Source organism: Delphinus delphis, chromosome 8 (assembly GCF_949987515.2).
Source record: "Delphinus delphis chromosome 8, mDelDel1.2, whole genome shotgun sequence".
In the NCBI taxonomy this organism is placed as follows: Eukaryota; Metazoa; Chordata; class Mammalia; order Artiodactyla; family Delphinidae; genus Delphinus; species Delphinus delphis.
The window spans coordinates 62,104,444-62,126,381 of NC_082690.1; the positions used below are offsets into that span (position 1 = coordinate 62,104,444).

Genomic DNA, 21,938 nt, shown 5'->3' on the forward strand with positions numbered 1-21,938 from the left:
ATATTATTATGAGTGCTCTTTCCCTTTGGTCCTGCAGATGCTTTGTCAGATAGGACTCTGCCTTCTCTGAGAACCCCCTGGCTCTCAAAATAGTAGGTACAAGCAGGTAACACCTATGGACATCCAGAAGGACAAAACACAGGCAAAGGAGAGTAGGGTAGAGGCCTGGTCTCCAGCTTCAATTGCACAAGAAGGGGCATTTCTCTAGAAAGACACCAGGCTGTAGAGCCTAGATTTTAATCTCTGCTCTATCACTTCCCAGATATATGATCTCCAGCAGTTTGTTCTCTTAAAATTATATTTTTTCTGCTATGTAAAATAGAAGTAATAGTACCTACAAGAATGTTGTGAAGATTAATTTACTTCACTATAATTGCCCAGGCTCAAAGCAATTACTCAAGAAAAATGAGTTTCTTCCTCTTGCCTACCCCACCCTGAAATAGGGAAGAATAAAGGAAGAAACCTGGGTCAGGCTTTTCTCTAGCTCACGTCTGGGCAAAATCACTGAGAAGGAAGGGGAGAGAGAATTAGAAATCTATTTTACATATTCACATCCCTCTCTGCAGCAATTTCTGAATTCCTTGTTTTATCTCTTTGGTTTGAACCCCATATACAATAGGGTTCAAGGCAAGGGATATGAAGTGGTGAAGAACATTGAGCAGAATCAGGGTGTCCACGGGGATGCTCTTTCTGGCCACATGTGTCAACACCACAACCAGCAGGACGGTGCTGAAGAAGAGGATGAGGATGGCGTGGGAGCCACACATGCTCAGAGCCTTGACTGCAGCCCCCTCAGCCTTGAACTTGAGCACAGCTCTTAGGATGAAGATGCAGGAGATGAAGATGAGGATGAAATCTGAGCCTAGTAAGGTCCAACCAGCTACAGATTGGTAGATTCTGTTCAGGGTGAAATTGTCACAGGAGAGCTGGACACAGGTTGGCACAGATGCAGTTCGCAATGACATTTTTCCCACAGTAGAGGAGCTAGGCAGGGAGAATGGGAATAGGTACAGTGAGGGCATTTCGTATGACAACGAAGACACTAACCTTGGCCACAAAGTGGTTAGTGATGATGGATGGGTATCTCAGTGGATGGCAGATGGCCACATAGCGGTCATAGGCCATGACCATGAGTGTGCAGGACTCCATGGCGAGGAAATTATTCATGATGAACATCTGGAGGAAACAGGCAGAGAAGCTGATGGATCTGAGGTCAAATCAGAAGATGGCCAGGACCTTGGGGATGGCAGTGAGGCAGAGCACCATGCCCAGGAGGGAGGGCAGGCTGAGCAGGTAGTACATGGGCTCGTGCAGAGAGGCCTCCAGCTGGATGGTGATCAGGAGGGTGGCACTGGCCCCCATGGCCAGAATGAAGAGGAGGCTGAGGGACAGGGACAGCCAGTGCTGCCAACTCTGGTAGCTGGGGAAGCAGATGAGGAGGAATTCAGAGACCGGAGCTGTGGAGTCGTTGCTGGGTGATGCCATCCAATGAATCTTCAGCTGAGAAGTCATTTCTTGACTATTTTCTTGGGCAGATACAAGAGGTAATTTTATCTAATTGACTTCAAGAATAACAATAGGTAGTAACCTTACAATATTAAAAATGTTCAACAAATTAATTCAGTATGGTACCAGTGTAAGAAAAGCAAAACAATAGCATAATGTAGAAGTTGCTTTCTCAATGAAAATTTTGACAAGCACAGGACCAACTTGTCAGCTAAGCAGAAGTTTAATAACATGAGAATATGAATGGCCATTAAACTTTTTTTTTTTTTTTTTTTTTTTTTTTTTTTTGCAGTACACGGGCCTCTCACTGCTGTGGCCTCTCCCGTTGCAGAGCACAGACTCTGGATGCACAGGCTCAGCGGCCATGGCTTACGGGCCCAGCCGCTCCGCGGCATGTGGGATCTTCCCGGACCGGGGCACGAACCTGTGTCCCCTGAGTCGGCAAGCGGACTCTCAACCACTGCGCCACCAGGGAAGCCCCAGGAAGCCCCACCACTAAGTTTTTTTAAAAGGGTATCATTAGTGATCTGAACATGACTAATTCATTGGACTGGTGGCAATAGAAACCAGAATGAAAGGAGTTGAAGATTTCTTAAGTGAGGAAGTGTAAATAGGGAGGGCTGACTATGTAGCTAAAAGGTTCGTTTCAAGCTTGTCATTAAAGAAAAGAGCAAGACAGAAATGAAACATACTGTAGCATACCTATTTGTCTGGGGAAAGATTATGAATTCAGAAGGAAAGTAAGATAAATGAAGTAGTTAGTTCATTGAGAATGCAACTTCTACTATTATTATAGTTTCTTTGTAGCCCTTTACACATAGATTTTGTACCCTTCTGTCTCCCTCCACCCGACTCAAATATCTGAGGTCAAATAACATGCACTTTTCATTTATACACACCAACATTCTCTAACACCTCATAGATACTTAACAAAAGCCTGCTGAAAAAGGTTTTTTAGTTCCTGGACCTTGGTGTTTACACTGATGGAAAATTTCAAGGAAGGAAAGTGAAAGTGGAGAATTAACCAGAGTTGCAGTGCCGAAGGGAATCCTGAGGAAGGGAAAGGAGAAGCTCTGATCAATACTACGAATGGTGGCTATATTTTAAATGGATAACCAACAAGGACCTACTGTATAGCACAGGGAACTCTGCTCAATATTATGTAACAACCTGAATGGGAAAAGAATTTGAAAAAGAATAGATACACGTATATGCATTACTGAATCACTTTGCTGTACACCTGAAATTATCACATTGTTAATCAACTATACTCCAATATAAAAAAATTTTTTTAATTTAAAATATTTTAATAAATATTTTTTAAAACTACTACAAATACTGGTCACTGAGGGTCTGTGCGGTGGACTTCGGAGGATGGACTGGGCATGACACAAAATGCATGTTGGAACTTGGAGGCTTATTCATGCCACTGTCTGCAGGTGCTCCTCGAGAGCCTGTCCCTTGGTGAGTGGGAAAATCCAGGGCTAGGTCTCTGACTTAATAAATCTTTTGCCCTTGCCCTAAAACAAACACAGAACCACTCTATTGCTCCGAATATGTTAGTAAGAATTTTCTTGAATTCCTTCGGTTTAAATTATTACTAACTTTATCCATACAAAATCTCAGGAGACGAGGGGAAGATGGCGGAAGAGTAAGACGCGGAGATCACCTTACTCCCCACAGATACACCAGAAATACATCTACACGTGGAACTACAGAACACCTACTGAACGCTGGCAGAAGACCTCAGACCTCCCAAAAGGCAAGAAACTCCCCACGTACCTGGGCAAAAGAAAAAAGAATAAACAGAGACAAAAGAATAGGGACGGGACCTGCACCAGTGGGAGGGAGCCGTGAAGGAGGAAAGGTATCCACACACTAGGAAGCCCCTTCGCGGGCGGAGACTGCGGGTGGCGGAGGCGGAAAGCTTCGGAGCCACGGAGGAGAGCGCAGGAACAGGGGTGCGGGGGGCAAAGCGGAGAGATTCCCGCACAGAGGATCGGTGCCCACCGGCACTCACCAGCCCGAGAGGCTTGTCTGCTCGCCCGCCGGGGTGGGCGGGGGCTGGGAGCTGAGGCTCGGGCTTCTGTCGGAGCGCAGGGAGAGGACTGGGGTTGGCGGCGTGAACACAGCCTGCAGGGGGCTAGTGCGCCACGGCTAGCCGGGAGGGAGTCCGGGGAAAAGTCTGGACCTGCCGAAGAGGCAAGAGATTTTTTCTTCCCTCTTTGTTTCCTGGTGCGCGAGGAGAGGGGATTAAGAGCGCTGCTTAAAGGAGCTCCAGAGACGAGTGCGAGCCGCGGCTAAAAGCGCGGACCCCAGAGAGGGCGTGAGACGCTAAGGCTGCTGCTGCCGCCACCAAGAAGCCTGTGTGCGAGCACAGGTCACTATCCACACCCCCCTTCCGCGGAGCCTGTGCAGCCCGCCACTGCAAGGGTCCCGGGACCCAGGGACAACTTCCCCGGGAGAACGCACGGTGCGCCTCAGGCTGGTGCAACGTCCCGCGGCCTCTGCCGCCGCAGGCTAGCCCCGCATGCCGTACCCCTCCCTCCCCCCGGCCTGAGTGAGCCAGAGTCCCCGAAGCAGCTGCTCCTTCAACCCCGTCCTGTCTGAGCGAAGAACAGACGCCCTCCGGCGACCTACACGCAGAGGCGGGGCCAAATCCAAAGCTGAGCCCCGGGAGCTGTGAGAACAAAGAAGAGAAAGGGAAATCTCTCCCAGCAGCCTCAGAAGCAGCGGATTAAAGCTCCACAATCAACTTGATGTACCCTGCATCTGTGGAATACCTGAATAGACACCGAATCATCCCAAATTGAGGGAGTGGACTTTGAGAGCAAGATTTATGATTTTTTCCCCTTTTCCTCTTTTTGTGAGTATGTGTATGCTTCTGTGTGAGATTTTGTCTGTATAACTTTGCTTCCACCATTTGTCCTAGGGTTCTATCCGTCCGTTTTTTTTTTCTTTAAAAAAAATTTTTTTTCTTAATAATTATTTTTTATTTTAATTATTTTATTTTATTTTATCTTCTTTCTTTCTTTCTTTCTTTCTTTCCTTCCTTCCCTCCTTCCTTCCTTCCCTCGTTCCTTCCTCCCTCCCTCCCTCCCTCTCTTCCTTCCTTCCTTCCTTCCTCTCTTTCTTTCTTTCTTTCTTACTTTCTACATTTTCTCCCTTTTATTCTGAGCCGTGTGGATGAAAGTCTCTTGGTGCTGCAGCCAGGAGCCAGTGCTGTGTCTCTGAGGTGGGAGAGCCAACTTCAGGACACTGGTCCACAAGAGACCTCCCAGCTCCACGTAATATCAAACGGCGAAAATCTCCCAGAGATCTCCATCTCAACACCAACACCCAGCTTCACTCAATGACCAGCAAGCTACAGTGCTGGACACCCTATGCCAAACAACTAGCAAGACAGGAACACAATCCCACCCATTAGCAGAGAGGCTGCCAAAAATCATAATAAGTCCAGAGACACCCCAAAACACGCCACCAGACGTGGACCTGCCCACCAGAAAGACAAGATCCAGCCTCATCCAACAGAACACAGGCACTAGTCCCCTCCAGCAGGAAGCCTACACAACCCACTGAACCAACTTTAGCCACTGGGGACAGACACCAAAAACAACAGGAACTACGAACCTGCAGACTGCAAAAAGGAGACCCCAAACACAGTAAGATAAGCAAAATGAGAAGACAGAAAAACACACAGCAGATGAAGGAGCAAGATAAAAACCCACCAGACCTAACAAATGAAGAGGAAATAGGCAGTCTACCTGAAAAGGAATTCAGAATAATGATAGTAAAGATGATGCCAAATCTTGGAAATAGAATAGACAAAATGCAAGAAACATTGAACAAGGACCTAGAAGAACTAAAGATGAAACAAGCAACGATGAACAACACAATAAATGAAATTAAAAATACTCTAGATAGGGCTCCCCTGGTGGCGCAGTGGTTGAGAGTCCGCCTGCCGATGCAGGGGACACGGGTTCGTGCCCCGGTCCGGGAAGGTCCCACATGCCGCGGAGCGGCTGGGCCCGTGAGCCATGGCCGCTGAGCCTGCGCGTCCGGAGCCTGTGCTCCACAACGGGAGAGGCCACAACAGTGAGAGGCCCGCGTATTGCAAAAAAAAAAAAAAAAAAGCTGAGTCCTTTGGGAACTGTGTTGTATCATGCTCCTGCAGGTAGGAAGTGAGGATATGAAAGATGGAGTGGTTTGAAACTGAGGTAAGAACTTGCCGAGGAGCCAGAAGCCAGGGATCTGGTGCATAAGCCTGACTCACAGACATGGTTGAAGATGTAGGAAAGAGACAATAGAGTCTTTATTACAATAATAACTCCAATGTTCTGAGTGCTTTATGAGCAACCTAAACTGCTTAAGTTCTTTATCTAATTTTTCTCATTGAATCATCTCTCTTAGATATGAAAGAGGAACTCTTTGGAGTAGAAACTATTAACCCTACTGTGTGTCGGGGATAGATAGAGAGATGGAGCCTTGCCCAAAGTCACACAGTTAGCCTCCATTCATAGCCACATCAATCTGACTCCAATGTCTGTGTTCTAAATGACTCATCCCCACTGTCGCCACTATTCTGATAAATGTGACTATAGCTATTGAAATCCTAAACAAAATCCTAGTGCATAGAGTTCAGAAAACTGTTAAGATTTGTTTAATTGATAAATATATTTATCCCCTAAAAAATGCAGAGAGAGTTCAACATAAGGAAATCTGACAATCTAACTTAACACATCAAGGTTGTAGATAAAATATGGGAATAAAATCATACAAATCACAAGCAGATTTGAATCCTAGCTCTGACATTTGCTATTTGTGTGACCATCCATCAAACAAATACTACCTACTATGCTCCACAAACTGTATTAGACACTGTGTACATGGTAAATAAGGCAAACATGATCCCTGTTTTCACCAAGAGTTCATTCCAATTATGTGGTTGTTAAAAGAAAATAGGCATCTCTAAATGTACTTCTTTGAGTAATTTCTGAGATATGTTGTTTAGCAAAGAAGCAAGTGACAAAAGCAGTACATAGAATGCTACACAAAATAATTTTGTAATGCTATACCAAGAATGCAATATAAAAAAGTGTATGTATATATACACTTTCTTATATGTTCTTAGATATAATCAAATTACCTCTGGAAGGATACACAAGAAACCTGTAAGAGTAATTCCTTCTGAGAAAGACAAATGTGTCAAACTTGGCAGACAGGAGTAAAAATGGTATGTTAGAGATTGCTGGTTATTTCCCCAATGCCCCAATTCTTCCTTAGTAACAAAAAAACATTATTTTATTTGGGTACTCATGTATACTGACAAAGTACTATACCTCTCAGATTCCAAATGTTAGTGGATGTCATTTTACAAAGTTTCCAAGAAAACTCTCTAATGTGAACTAACTCAGCTGAGACATGAAGGTCATTTACCCTCCCTGCTTCCACATGGAACAGGCACAGGATTGATGCCTGAATTTCTAGCAGCCACCTTAAACTATTATATGCAGTCAGAAATAATACTGATATAGAGAAAGAATTACTTTTACTGAATACCTTTTTTAATTTTTAAAACTTTGAACTACATGAATATATTTTCTATTTCTTAATTAAATATGTTTTAATTTTATTCTTTTGATCATACAGTTAAAATGCAGAAAGCTTTGGTAATTTTACAAAAGAAAATATATAAAATCCTGTCATATGCCATCATAGAGCATTATTACGGGAGTATTACTTTAGATAAGTGGGATCAAAAAGGCCTTAAGGAATAGAGATATGATGAATGGGAAGAAAAACAAGAGTAGAAGCAGAGAAGCCAATCAGAAGACTATTACTTGGTCCAGGCAAGAGATGGTGGCCTGGACCAGATTGGTGGCAGAGGAAATAAATTTGAGTGGCAAAATTTTGGAAGAATAGTCAAGTAAATATACAGATGAATTAGAAATGAGGTATTCAATGTAGAAATCAAATATAATTCTTAGGATTCTCTGATAACCTGGTGGATATGGACCCATTTACTGTAATGGCATCACATAGTAAGATTTCTGGGTATTGTTGAGTTTACATTTGAAGTTTGTGATGATAAATTTAATGTGAAGTCAACAAGTTTATTTATGGGATATTTTTCTAGAAAGCTTCAACCTTCCACAGAGGAGACATATTTAGATTTAATCATTTTCCATTATTTCAAGCAGCTACAATGGAGGGTGAGAACAAAGGAGGTTAGATTATTTCCAAGAGCGTAATTGAATGACGGGCCATAGAATCTAAGTTTGACAGGAATAAAGTCAAGTAAAGAGAGGGATATATAATAGAATGAAGGAGATTCTTTCAGTGGCTTGGTAATCTTTAGATCCAACAATTGTGACTGTACTAAGGATAGTTAAAAATTTGAGCCTGCAGTTAGAAGGTGACAATCAGATAGTAGGATGTTTTGAATCTAAGTTTTAGAGGTGGGTCAACCATGAACATGAGGTAAGTCAAAAACTGGGAGTTTAAACAAGAAAGGTTAAGTTTTGAGTAAAAGCTGAACTGAGTATTCAAGCATTTCCAGTTTTCCCAGCCATGGGATGCCCACTGCATGCAAATGACATTCTCATGAAAAATAAATGCATAGAAGTGAAGTAATTAATAATTATAGGAGGGATACATATAGTATAATTTCTTAAATTAAGGATAAATCTGAGAAAAGTTTGGGAGAAGTTTAGACTTCAGACAAAGAATATGTTCAACAGAGAAATGATTTGAGATATGAATTTTTAGTCTGTAGGCTCCCACTGACTTTAGACAAATAATTTAATTAGGCAATAAGTAATTCATTTCCTTCTTGTCTCATCTGATGCACCTATAGACACAACTGCCTGGGAGGTACCTTGCATTAGAAAATGGACAGAAACTTATTCTGGTGCCCTTTATAAATCTGTCTGGGATTGGTGTAATTGTAGCCGTCTGGTGCTTGTATGGCACTTCCTGATGGTTTATATTGCACTGGAGGATTGAGTTCATCGGTAATAGATAGAAATGAGGAGAACAAATAGATAACAACTCTGGGCAAGCAGGGCAGGAGCTGTTTCTGCTGGGAACTTAGCACAGCTCTATTGTCTTGTGCTGGGAGATGTGCACCTGGAACACAATAGGGCTGTGCAGAGGTAGCACCAGAACAGACTAATGGCCAAACTAAAATTTCAAAAGGGATGCTACAATCAAGCCCATAAAAAGTGAAATGGCTGCTTTGTAGTTCCCTCTCCTCCCATCTTTATTTTTACTGTTTGCCATGAGTTCCTAACTGATGACCTTTAAATGTGTCCCTGGGTGGGGGGAGGCGGCGGGGGGTGGGGGGGGAGGTGGTGGTGGGATGAATTGGGAGATTGGGATTGACATGTATACACTCATGTGTATAAAATGGATAACTAATAAGAACCTGCTGTATAAAAGATAAATAAATAAAATTTTAAAAAGAAAAAATATAAGGGAAAATTTTTTTAAGTTTTAAAAATAAACGTAGAATTGCAAACTAATGTAAGTGCAATGAAGGAAAGAAATTCAGTCTTTACAGAATAAAGACAGCTCACTTTGGAACTTATTTATCAGATACATTACCATAAAAAAAATGTGTCCCTGAATTCATTGACTTCTTACATTTGTTTTCTACTTATAAACACTGATGGGTTTTTCTCACCAGTCCAATACTCATCTTTTGAATCTCACTCTGAACAATACAGCCCAATCAACAGTCATTTTAAATTTTTCCTCCAATTACAAAATAATACATTGACATTCTAGCATTCAGATTATAATATTGTACATCATTTAAAGTCCAGCAAGGGACTTACTGGTGGTCCAGCAGTTAAGACTCCACGTTTCCAATGCAGGGGACGCAGGTTCGATCCCTGGTCGGGGAATTAAGATCCCACATGCCCCGCAGTGTGGCCAAAATAAAAAAGTCCAGCAAAATCTCACCCATTAGAAATAACTGGTGTAAACAATCTGTTGTGTGGTTTTCACCTATTTTTATGTCTATGTTAAGATTTTATATATGTATATATATGATATTATTTATATCTGTTTAACTTATATACATGGGTCTGTTATAGACTCTTTATTATATCCTGTGCCTTTTAGGCAAAACCATTTTATAGATCATGAGTTTGTAGTATGTTTTATTATCTAATCTAAGGTGTGACTTGTATCTTTTTAAAAACTCTCTTCCATTTAGTGAAACGTTCACCTTCCATATACATTTTAGAAAAACTGTAACAAACGTTCCTCTGAAAATCTTGCTGGAGTGTTTCTTGAAATTGCATTGAATTTATCGATTAATCTGGGGAGAACTGACATCTTAAAAATGTTCATGTGTCCTCCCCACGTGTATTGTTTTTCTCTACATTTAATCAGATCTTCACTTAAATACATTAACAAATTTTTAAATTATGTCCTTAAAGGTCTTGTGTATTTGTTATGATGCCAATTTCTACCTATTAGTAAGTTTTTCCTACTGTAAATGGTATGTTTATTTCTAATATTTTTAGATAATTTTGCTGGTATAAAAAAAACTATTGACTTTTTCAAGTTTATCTTATATTTGAACATCTTACTGAACATATAACTAGTTCTAAAAATTGCTTATTATTTTAAATTATTGTATCATATAAAACTCATGTTAATTTAACCATTTTTATTCTGATCCTTAAAACTCCTCTTTCTTCCTTGATGTATTGTGCTGGTCAGCACTTCCTCTTTTACACTGAACTGCAGCAATGACAAGGGCATTTGGCTGTGTTCCTCTCAGTGCATTGCCCTTGGCGAAAGGGGGCTGCCTCCTCCAAGGTTATGCTCCCTCCCTGGGGCAACCCCCATCCAGTGACTAGTTGATGAAAGAGGAAGAAGGCCTGGCACACAAGTCTCAATAGAAAACTCTGAAAGTCCGTCCCAAGTTCCCTTTGGGGGTGGTTATGTGAGTTCTTTGTTTTCTCAAATATTTTTGGAGAATTTCCACACATGCATGCACCGATCAGTACTCTGCTGAATACTTAAGGGGGTCCCTCTATTGATTTTTGGAATTTTCTTTCTAGGCAATTCTCTTTTCTCCAGTACTCTACCCTGTGAATTCCAGCTGCACTGGCCTCCCCTGACTCCCATGTCCTCAACACAGGAAGACTGTTAGGCTATGCTGAAGTTCACCCTCCCTTTGACATGGCCTGGAATCCCTCTCCAGAACATTGCAACAATCTTTCTCCAGTAAAATGAACTTACCTCATTTGTTTCCTATCCTCCATTGCCTAATGTCCATTGTCTTCAGAACCATTGTTTCATATATTTTGTCCAGGTTTTGTTATTATTGTTTCAAGTGAGAGGATAAATCTAGACCTTGTCACTCCATATTTAAAAGCTAAAGTCCCTCTTGAATATGTATAATCATGCTGGACAAACAGATGAAAGCACCATCCAACCTCCGACACCTCCCTGGGTTCAGGGTTGGATTTGTGACTGCATAAGCCCTCTACTCTACCCACAGCCAGGAGAGATATGTTTTACATCTGAAGACTTGGTATCTTAGGAGGACTATATACCACAATAAAAGGGAATACACTTCTGGGGGAACCTGAGGTTACAGCAGTTTGGGGACTCTAAAATATACCCAAGAAATATATATATGGCTGAGTCGCTTTTGCTGTGCACCTGAAAATATCAGAACATTGTTAATTAGCTATACTCCAATATAAAATAAAAAGTTTAAATATGTATGTGTGTGTATATATATATATATATATATATATATATATATATATATATATCTCCAAGAAATTTTAAGAAAATAGATTTTAGGACTGGAGGAAGGGCAGTGGTGTGTAGAAATGGGAAATCAAATGAGATGTGACTACTTCAGGACCTTCAAGATTAAGAATGGCCCTTAGATTTATTTTTAAGTGGAGAGTCTATCAAAATTTTCTTCCCTGTGTGCAGAGACAGACAATAGGATGTGTACTCAGAATTAATATGAGTGTCTCAGGGAAGAACATGTAACTGTCAATCTTTTATTCACAGAGTTAGAGAGTTAAGCAAGGACAGCTACATGACCAGGCCTCCAGGTTAATTATGTTGGGCTCTGGGGAACCCAATCTCTGTCTTCACTCATAAGAAGAGAACCTTATGCCAATATTCCTCGAAAAACCAAAGACTGGAGATAAAACCCACAGAAGTGTCAGCATGAAAATATAGTCATCTTTCTCTCCCTCTCACATATCCAACTGATAATCAAGTTCTGCTTATTCTTTAAAGAAATTCCTTAAAATATAATTTCTAACCAATTTTTCTTGCCTTTTGCAATTAAAGAAATCAAGAGCCTTCCAGCTCTCACTTTTCACCACGTTTTTTAATACTCTAATGCCATATAATAAATACCTTTTCAAATCCAATATCTTCAATTTACCAGTCAAGAGACATTTCAAAAACAGAGATCATATTTGTTGAAAACAATGGATTAGTACTATCTACATTTCAAAGGCCTTTAAGAATTTTGGAATCTACTCACTGGAACCAGTGTTTAAGGACCTCTTAATAGAGTGGCCCTTGCTTTCAGTCTATGGAATTTTACAAATAAGAATTTTGTCTGACCTTTGGGTACGCCTACTGGATGAGCCCCAAACCTTAAATTTCCTACTACTGATGTAAATAATGACACCACTGCCTACCAACTACAATAATATATTGTTTTCTCACCCATATTCACCAGATTGTGACATCCAGAAATTTAACCATATGCCATACTTATACTCTCTTCATTTGAGGCCCTTGAGTGCAGCTCCAGACTGTATGGTACATAATTTTGAGCAAACAGAATGTCCCCTATACCACCACAATCAGCTTTACCATTTCCCACATTACTGGTCTTCTCATTCCCCACATCTACCTCCACTTGGGTCCTCAGTGCCCTGGCCTTTCCATAAAGAGTGTGAAGGTGTGTGAGGATTCTTCTGGGCATAAGCAGTATCATTATGAATATTATCCTTTTGTAACAGAAGCTGGAACAGTCATGATGAGATAAAGATGGTAACCTCTCTGAGTTCTGTGCCTCTCCTTAGTTCTTCCAGACTCTCAAGGGAGAGAATCTAGAGAGAAGATATCTCTCGGCAGCAGCAGATTCACAAAAATGGCCCAGAGATCGTGGCCTGCAGAGCAGAACTAGAGCTTCAATTGTATGCAAGGAAGGAGTGCTGTGTCAGAAAGGCTCTGGAGACAGATAGACTTGCACTTGTATTGATGCTCCACCACTCACCAGATGTGACCTTTGTCAATATTTTTCCATAAATTATTGTTTTCTAATATATAAAGGGGAAGAATAATCCCTGCTCTGCAGTATTGTTATGCAGGTGAAATGATTTAAATATATAAATGTTTAGATACAAAGTTAGGTACCTAAGAATGTTAGCTACCTGTACTAGGTAAATGAATTTTGATACTAGAACAACAGAAACTGGGTAGGAAATGTTCACTATCCAAGTATTATGTGCTTTCTGGAATCACAAATGCTGAAATAGAAACAGAGGAAATAGAAATAGGTGTTTCTATAGAGAGTCTCCCGTGTATTTAAAGCCACCTCTGGGAGGAGCTGGAAGAAGTTGCTGCTGCAGGCGGCGCTGCATTAGGAGGACCAGATATCATCTTGTGCTACTGATCATATTGATATGTTCAGGAGAACCTGAGGCCCAGCAGTTATTATTACATGCCAGGAGAGGAAAGAGAAAGGAGACACCGGAATTCTTGTAACGACTAGGCGTGTGGCTGAGAGGGTCTTGGTGCTCCAGCTGGGTGTCAGGCGTGAGCCTCTGAGATGGGGTAGCTGAGTTCAGGACATTGGACCACCAGAGACCTCCCAGCCCCACATAATATCAATCAGCGAGAACTCCCCCAGAGATCTCCATCTCAATGCTAAGACCCAGCTCCACTCAAACACCAGCAAACTCCAGTGCTGGACACCCAATGCCAAACAACTAGCAAGACAGGAACACAACCCCGCCCATTAGCAGAGAGGCTGCCTAAAACCATAATGAGTTCACAGACATCCCCAAACACACCACAGGACGTGGTCCTGCCCACCAGAAAGACAAGATCCAGCCTCATCCACCAGAACACAGGCACCAGTTGCCTCCACCAGGAAGTCTACACAACCCACTGAACCAACCTTAACAACTGGGGGCAGACACCGAAAACAACAGGAACTGTAAACCTGCAGCCTGCAAAATGGAGACCACAAACACAATAAGTTAAGCAAAATGAGAAGACAGAGAAACACACAGCAGATGAAGGAGCAAGGTAAAAAGCCATCAGAACAAACAAATAAAGTGGAAATAGGCAGTCTACCTGAAAAAGAATTCAGAGTAATGACAGTAAAGATGATACAAAATCTTAGAAATAGAATGGAGACAATACAAGAAATGTTTAACAAGGACCTAGAAAAACTAAAGAGCAAACAAACAATGATGAACAACAAAATAAATAAAATTAAAAATTCTCTAGAAGGAATCAATAGCAGAAAAACTGAGGCAGAAGAATGGATAAGTGACCTGGAAGATAAAATAGTGGAAATAACTACTGCAGAGCAGAATAAAGAGAAAAGAATGAAAAGAATTGAGGACAGTCTCTGAGACAACATTAAACACACCAACATTCGAATTATAGGGGTCCCAGAAGAGGAGAAAAAGAAAGGGACTGAGAAAATATTTGAAGAGATTATAGTTCAAAACTTCCCAAACATGGGAAAGCAAATAGTCAATCAAGTCCAGGAAACACAGACAGTCCCATACAGGATAAATCCAAGGAGAAACATGCCAAGAAACATATTAATCAAACTATCAAAATTTAATACAAAGAAAAAGTATTAAAAGCAGCAAGGGAAAAGCAACAAATAACATACAAGGTAATACCCATAAGGTTAACAGGTGATCTTTCAGCAGAAACTCTGCAAGTCAGAAGGGAGTGGCATGACATATTTAAAGTGATGAAAGGGAACAACCTACAGCCAAGGTTACTCTACCTGGCAAGGATCTCATTCAGATTTGACAGAGAAATTAAAACCTACAGACAAGCAAAAGCTAAGAGAATTCAGCACCATCAAACCAGCTTTACAACAAATGCTAAAGGAACTTCTCTAGGCAGGAAACACAAGAGAAGGATAAGATCTATAATAACAAACCCAAACCAATTAAGAAAATGGTAATAGGAACATACATATTGATAATTGCCTTAAATGTAAATGGATTAAATGCTCCAACCAAAAGACATAGACTGGCTGAATGGATACAAAAACAAGACCCATATATATGCTGTCTACAAGAGACCCACTTCAAACCTAGAGAGGCATACAGACTGAAAGTGAGGGGATGGAAAAAGATATTCCATGCAAATGGAAATCAAAAGAAAGCTGGAGTAGCAATTCTCACATCAGACAAAATAGACTTTAAAATAGAGAGTATTACAAGAGGCATAGAAGGACACTACATAATGATCAAGGGATCAATCTGAGAAGAAGATATAACAATTGTAAATATTTATGCACCCAACATAGAGGCACCTCAAAACATAAGGCAAATGCTAACAGCCAAAATAAGGGAAATCCACAGTAACACAATAATAGTAGGAGGCTTTAACACCACACTTTCACCAATGGACAGATCATCCAAAATGAAAATAAATAAGGAAACACAAGCTTTAAATGACACATTAAACAAGATTGACTTAATTGATATTTATAGGACATTCCATCCCCAAACAACAGAATACACTTTCTTCTCAAGTGCTCATGGAACATTCACCAGGATAGATCATATCTTGGGTCACAAATCAAGCCTTGGTAAATTTTAGAAAATTGAAATCATATCAAGTATATTTTCTGACCACAACACTATGAGATTAGATATCAATTACAGGAAAAAAAACCTGTAAAAAATACAAACACATGGAGGCTAAACAATACGTTCCTATACCAAGAGATCACTGAAGAAATCAAAGAGGAAATCAAAAAATACCTAGAAACAAATGACAATGGAGACACGATGACCCAAAAGCTATGGGATGCAGCAAAAGTAGTTCTAAGAGGGAAGTTTATAGCAATACAATCCTACCTCAAGAAACAAGAAAAATCTCTAATAAACAACCTAACCTTACACCTAAAGCAATTAGAGAAAGAATAAAAAAAAGACCCCAAAGTTAGCAGAAGGAAAGAAATCATAAAGATCAGATCAGAAATAAATGAAAAAGAAATGAAAGAAACAATAGCACAGATCAATAAACTAAAAGCTGGTTCTTTCAGAAGATAAACAAAATTGAAAAACCACTAGCAAGATTCATCAAGAAAAAAAGGAAGAAGACTCAAATCAACAGGATTAGAAATGAAAAAGGAGAAGTAACAACTGACACTGCAGAAAAACAAAGGATCATGAGAGATTACTACAAGCAACTATATGCCAATAAAATGGACAACCTAGAAGAACTGGACAAATTCTGAGATAAGCACAACCTTCCGAGACTATACAAAGAAGAAAGAGAAAATTTAAACAGACCAATCACAAGCACTGAAATGGAAACTGTGATTAAATATCCTCCAACAAACAAAAGCCCAGGACCAGATGGCTTCACAGGAGAATTCTATCAAACACTTACAGAACAGCTAGCACCTACCCTTCTCAAAGTCTTCCAATATATAGCAGAGACAGAAACACTCCAAAACTCATTCCATGAGGCCACCATCACCCTGATACTAAAACCAGACAAAGGTGTCACACAAAAAAAGAAAACTACAGGCCAGTATCACTGATGAACATAGATGCAAAAATCCTCAACAAAATACTAGCAAACAGAATCCAACAGCACACTAAATGGATCATACACCATTATCAAGTGGGGTTTATTCCAGGAATGCAAGGATTCTTCAATATATGCAAATCAATCAATGTGATACACCATATTAACAAACTGAAGGATAAAAACCATATGATCATATCAATTGATGCAGAAAAAGCTTTTGACAAAATTCACCACCCTTTATGATAAAAACCCTCCAGAAAGTAGGCATAGAGGGAACTTACCTCAACATAATAAAGGCCATATATGACAAACCCACAACCAACATCATTCTCAATGCTGAAAAACTTAAATCATTTCCACTAAGATCAGAAAAAAGAGAAGGTTGCCCACTCTCACCACTATTATTCAACATACTTTTGGCCACAGCAATCAGAGAAGAAAAAGAAATAAAAGGAATCTAAATCAGAAAAGAAGAAGTAAAGCTGTCACTGTTTGCAGATGACACAATACTATACATAGAGAATCCTAAAGATGCTACCAGAAAACTACAAGAGCTAATCAATGAATTTGGTAAAGTAGCAGGATACAAACTTAGTGCACAGAAATCTCTTGCATTCCTATACACCAATGATGAAAAATCTGAAAGAGAAATTAAGGAAACACTCCCATTTACCACTGTAACAAAAATAATAAAATACCTAGGAATAAACCTCCCTAAAGAGACAAAAGACCTGTATGCAGAAAACTATAAGACAAAGATGAAAGAAATTAAAAATGATACAAACAGATGGAGAGGTATACCATGAAATTGGATAGGAAGCATCAACATTGTGAAAATGAATATACTACACAAAGTAATCTACAGATTCAATGCAATCCCTATCAAACTAGCAATGGCACTTTTCACAGAACTAGAACAAAACATTTCACAATGGGTATGGAAACACAAAAGACCCTGAATAGCCAAACCAATCTTGAGAAAGAAAAACGGAGCTGGAGGAATCAGGCTCCTGGTCTTCAGACTATACTACAAAGCTACAGCAATCAAGAGAGTATGGTACTGGCACAAAAACAGAAATATAGATCAATGGAACAGGATAGAAAGCCCAGAGATAAACCCACTCACATATGGTCACCTTACTTTTGATAAAGGAGGCAAGAATATACAACGGAGAAAAGACAGCCTCTTCAATAAGTGGTGCTGAGAAAACTGGACAGCTACATGTAAAAGAATGAAATTAGAACACTCCCTAACACCATACACAAAAATAAACTCAAAATGGATTAAAGACCTAAATGTATGGCCAGACACTATAAAACTCTTAGAGGAAAACATAGGCAGAACACCCTATGACATAAATCACAGCAATATCCTTATTGACCCACCTCCTAGAGAAATGGAAATAAAAACAAAAGTAAACAAATGGGACCTAATAAAACTTAAAAGCTTTTGCACAGCAAAGGAAACCATAAACAAGACGAAAAGACAACTCTCAGAATGGGCGAAAATATTTGCAAATGAAGCAACTGACAAAGGACTAATCTCCAAAATTTACAAGCAGCTCATGCAGCTCAATATCAAAAAAACAAACAATCCAATCCAAAAATGGGCAGAAGACCTTAATAGACATTTCTCCAAAGAAGATATACAGATTGCCAACAAACACATGAAAGGATGCTCAACATCACTAATCATCAGAGAAATGCAAATCAAAACTACAATGAGGTATCACCTCACACCAGTCAGAGTGGCCATCATCAAAAAATCTACAAACAATAAATGCTGGAGAGGGTGTGGAGAAAAGGGAACCTTCCTGCACTGTTGTTGGGAATGTAAATTGATATAGCCACTATGGAGAACAGTATTGAGGTTCCTAAAAAAACTAAAAATAGAGTTACCATACAACCCAGCAATCCCACTTCTGGACATATACCCTGAGAAAACCATAATTCAAAAAAGTCATGTACCACAATGTTCATTTCAACTCTATTTACAATAGTCAGCACATGGATGCAACCTAAGTGTCCATAGACAGATGAATGGATAAAGAAGATGTGGCACATATATACAATGGAATATTACTCAGCCATAAAAAGAAACGAAATTGAGTTATTTGTAGTGAGGTGGATGAGTGAGGTGGATGGACCTCGAGACTGTCATACAGAGTGAAGTAAGTCAGTAAGAGAAAAACAAATACCATATGCTAACAAACATATATGGAATCTAAAGAAAAAATGGTTCTGAAGAACCTAGGGGCAGGACAGGAATAAAGATACAGATATAGAGAATGTACTTGAGGACACGGGGAAGGGGATGGGTAAGCTGAGACAAAGTGAGAGAGTGGCATTGACATATATACACTACCAAATGTAAAATAGATAGCTAGTGGGAAGCAGCTGTATAGCACAGGGAGATCAGCTCAATGCTCTGTGACCACCTAGAGGGATAGAAAAGGCAGGGTGCGAGGGAGACACAAGAGGGAGGGGATATGGGGATATATGTATACGTATAGCTGATTCACTTTGTTATACAGCAGAAACTAACACAACATTGTAAAGCAATTATACTCCAAGATGTTAAAAAGAAAAATTAGATAACCAACCAGGACCTACTGTTTAGCACAGGGAACACTGCTCTATATTCAGTAATAACCTGAACGGGAAAAGAATTTGAAAAAGAATAGATACATGTATGTGTATAACTGAATCACTTTGCTGTACACCTGAAACTAGCACAACATTGTTAATCAACTATGCTCCAATATAAAATAAATTTTTTATACTACTAAAACATACAACAACACAGGTTAAACTCAAGACCATTATGTTGCATGAAATAGACCAGTCACAAAAGGCTATATACAGCATGATTCCATTTATATGAGGTTCCACACAGATAAAAACCTGTCTATGGTGATAAAAATCATAACAGTGATTGCCTCTGGGGTAGGAGGAAGCAGAAGGCACTTTATCTGATGAAAACATTCTATATATTGAGAGGAGTGTGGGTTACATGGGTGTCTACAAACGTCAGAGGAAGGATTATTTGGAGCATCAAGAAAGAATAAAGAGTAATGAAAAGAGTAGGAATATGGGTAAATGCTTCTTCCCATGAATTTTTTATATCACATGCAATGATTAAAATGAAAGTTCTTACACCATCTGACATTCAAGAAATAATATTTTAAAATGGGAAGAGTAAAGGTGCTAAATGGAACTAAGGTTTTACCATTAAAAGTGGTAAAATATTGTTGTCAGTGGACTGTGTATCATACATGCATATTTTAATAGAGCAACCACAAAGAAAACTATACAAAGCCATACACTCAAAAACTCTACAAATAAATCAAGAAGGAATGCTAAAAATCTTCAAGTAACCCACAGAAAGGCAAGAAAACAGAAACAGAGGGACTTCCCTGGCAGTCCAATGGTTAAGACTTCACCTTCCAATGCAGGGGGTATGGGTTCCATCCTTGGTGGCAGAGCGAAGCTCCCACACGCCTTGAGGCTAAAAAACCAAAACATAAAATGGAAGCAATATTGTAACAAATTCAATAAAGACTTTAAAAATGGTCCACATAAAAAAAAAAACCTTAAATAACAGAAACAGAGGACTGAGACAAAGAAACAAATAATAAAATGTCAGACTTAAGCCCTAATATATTAAAAATTACCTGAACCATGAATGGTCTAAACACACAAGTTAAAAAAACAGGGACTGGCAAAGTAGATGGAAAAAAAAAAAGAAAACACACCCCAATCGTATGCTGTTAAGAAATTCACTTCATATCCAATGACATAGATAGGTTGAAAATAAAAGGAATATATATATATATATATATATATATATATATATATATATATATATATATAATTATACAAACATTCATCAAAACAGCAGGAGTGGCTATATCAATAGCAGATGAAGTAGACTACAAAGCAAAAAAAATTGCTAGTGACAAAGAGACACATTACATAATAATAAAAGCATCAACTCACCAGGAAGATATATCCTAAGCATGTATACACCAAACAACAAAGCCTCAAAACACATTAAGCATAAACTGAAATAAATGAAAAGAAAAACAGACAAATCACAATTATAATTCAGTACTTCAAAACCCCCTCGGTGTTGAAGTTCTTCTATCTCTGCAACTGATAGAACTACTAGACAGAAAACGAACAAGGATATAGGATAACTGACCAACATAACCAACCAACAGGATCTGGTTGACATACATAGAAGACCACCTAACAAGTGACCATACATCTTTTTAAATCAAGCACCCATGGACAATTACCAAGATAGACCTTATTAGGAACCATAAAACAAATCTAAGCAAATTTTTTCCAGTTTTATTGAGAAATAACTGATATACATGACTGTATAAGTTTAAGGCACACAGCATGATGATTTGATTTACATATATTGTGAAATGAGTACCAACTAGGTTTGGCTAATATCCATCTTCTCATACAGATAAAATAAAAAGAAAAGAAAGGAAAAAGGTTTTCTCCTTGTGATAAGAACTCATAGGATTTTCTCTCTTAACAACTTTCCTATATCATACGGCAACATTAGCTATAGTCATCATGTTTTACATTACATTCCCAGTAATAATTTATCTGATAACTGAAAGTTTGTACCTTTTGACCACCTTTCTCCAATTTCTCCTCCCTCCACCCTCTTCCTCAGGTAACCAAAAGTCTAATCTCTTTTCCTATGAGTTTAGGGTTTTTTCCTTTCTTCATCTTTTTTTTTTCTTAGATTCCACATATTAGTGAGATAATACAGTCTTTGCCTTTCTCTCTCTGAGTTATTTTACTTAGCATAATGCCGTCAAAGTCCGTCCGTGTTGTCACAAACGGTAGGATTTCCTCATATATATACCACAACTTCTTTATCCATCAACAGACACTTAGGTTATTTCCCTGTGTTGGCTATTGTAAATAATGCTGCTATGAACATGGGGTTGCAGATATCTTTTGGAGTTAGTGTTCTCATTTCCTTTGGATAAACACTTGACCCATGAACAATGCAGGTATTAGGGCCACAGACCCCCCAAACCCCAAACAGTCGAAAATCCACATAAACTTTACATTTGGCCCTCCATATCCATGGATTCAGCCAACTGTGGATTATGTAGTACTGTAGCATGTATTTATTGAAAAAAAAAATTCACATATAAGTGGACCCATGCAGTTCAAATCCATGTTGCTCAAGGGTCAACTGTTTCCCAGAAGTGGAATTGCTGGATCATATGGTAGTTCTATTTTTAATCTTTTGTGGATCCTTCATACTACTTCCCATAGTAGCTGTATCAATTTATAGTCCCACCAGTGGTGCATACATGTTCTTCTTTTCTCCACATCCATGCTGGCATTTGTATTCTCTTGTCTTTTAATGATGGCCATTCTAGCATGCATGAAGTGATAGCTCATTGTGGTTTTAATTTGCATTTCCCTAATTACTAGTGATGTTGAACATCTTTTCATGTACTTATTGGCCTTTCACACATATTCTTTGAAGAAATGTCTATTCAGGTCCTTTGCCCATTTTTTATATTGGGTTATTTGGTTTTATGCTATTGAGTTGTATGAGTTCTTTATGTATCTTGGATATT

The 21,938-nt window shown here is 39.2% G+C and overlaps 1 protein-coding gene across 1 annotated transcript; it reads right to left on the reverse strand.

The window, feature by feature from the left end:
* Positions 1–548: 548 nt before the first annotated feature.
* LOC132430265 (olfactory receptor 56A1-like) lies at positions 549–20,039 on the reverse strand. The gene is given in 3 exon segments (XM_060019671.1): positions 549–926; positions 1,048–1,526; positions 19,758–20,039. Coding segments are annotated over 3 exon segments (939 nt in total). The 5' UTR covers positions 19,840–20,039.
* Positions 20,040–21,938: the final 1,899 nt, after the last annotated feature.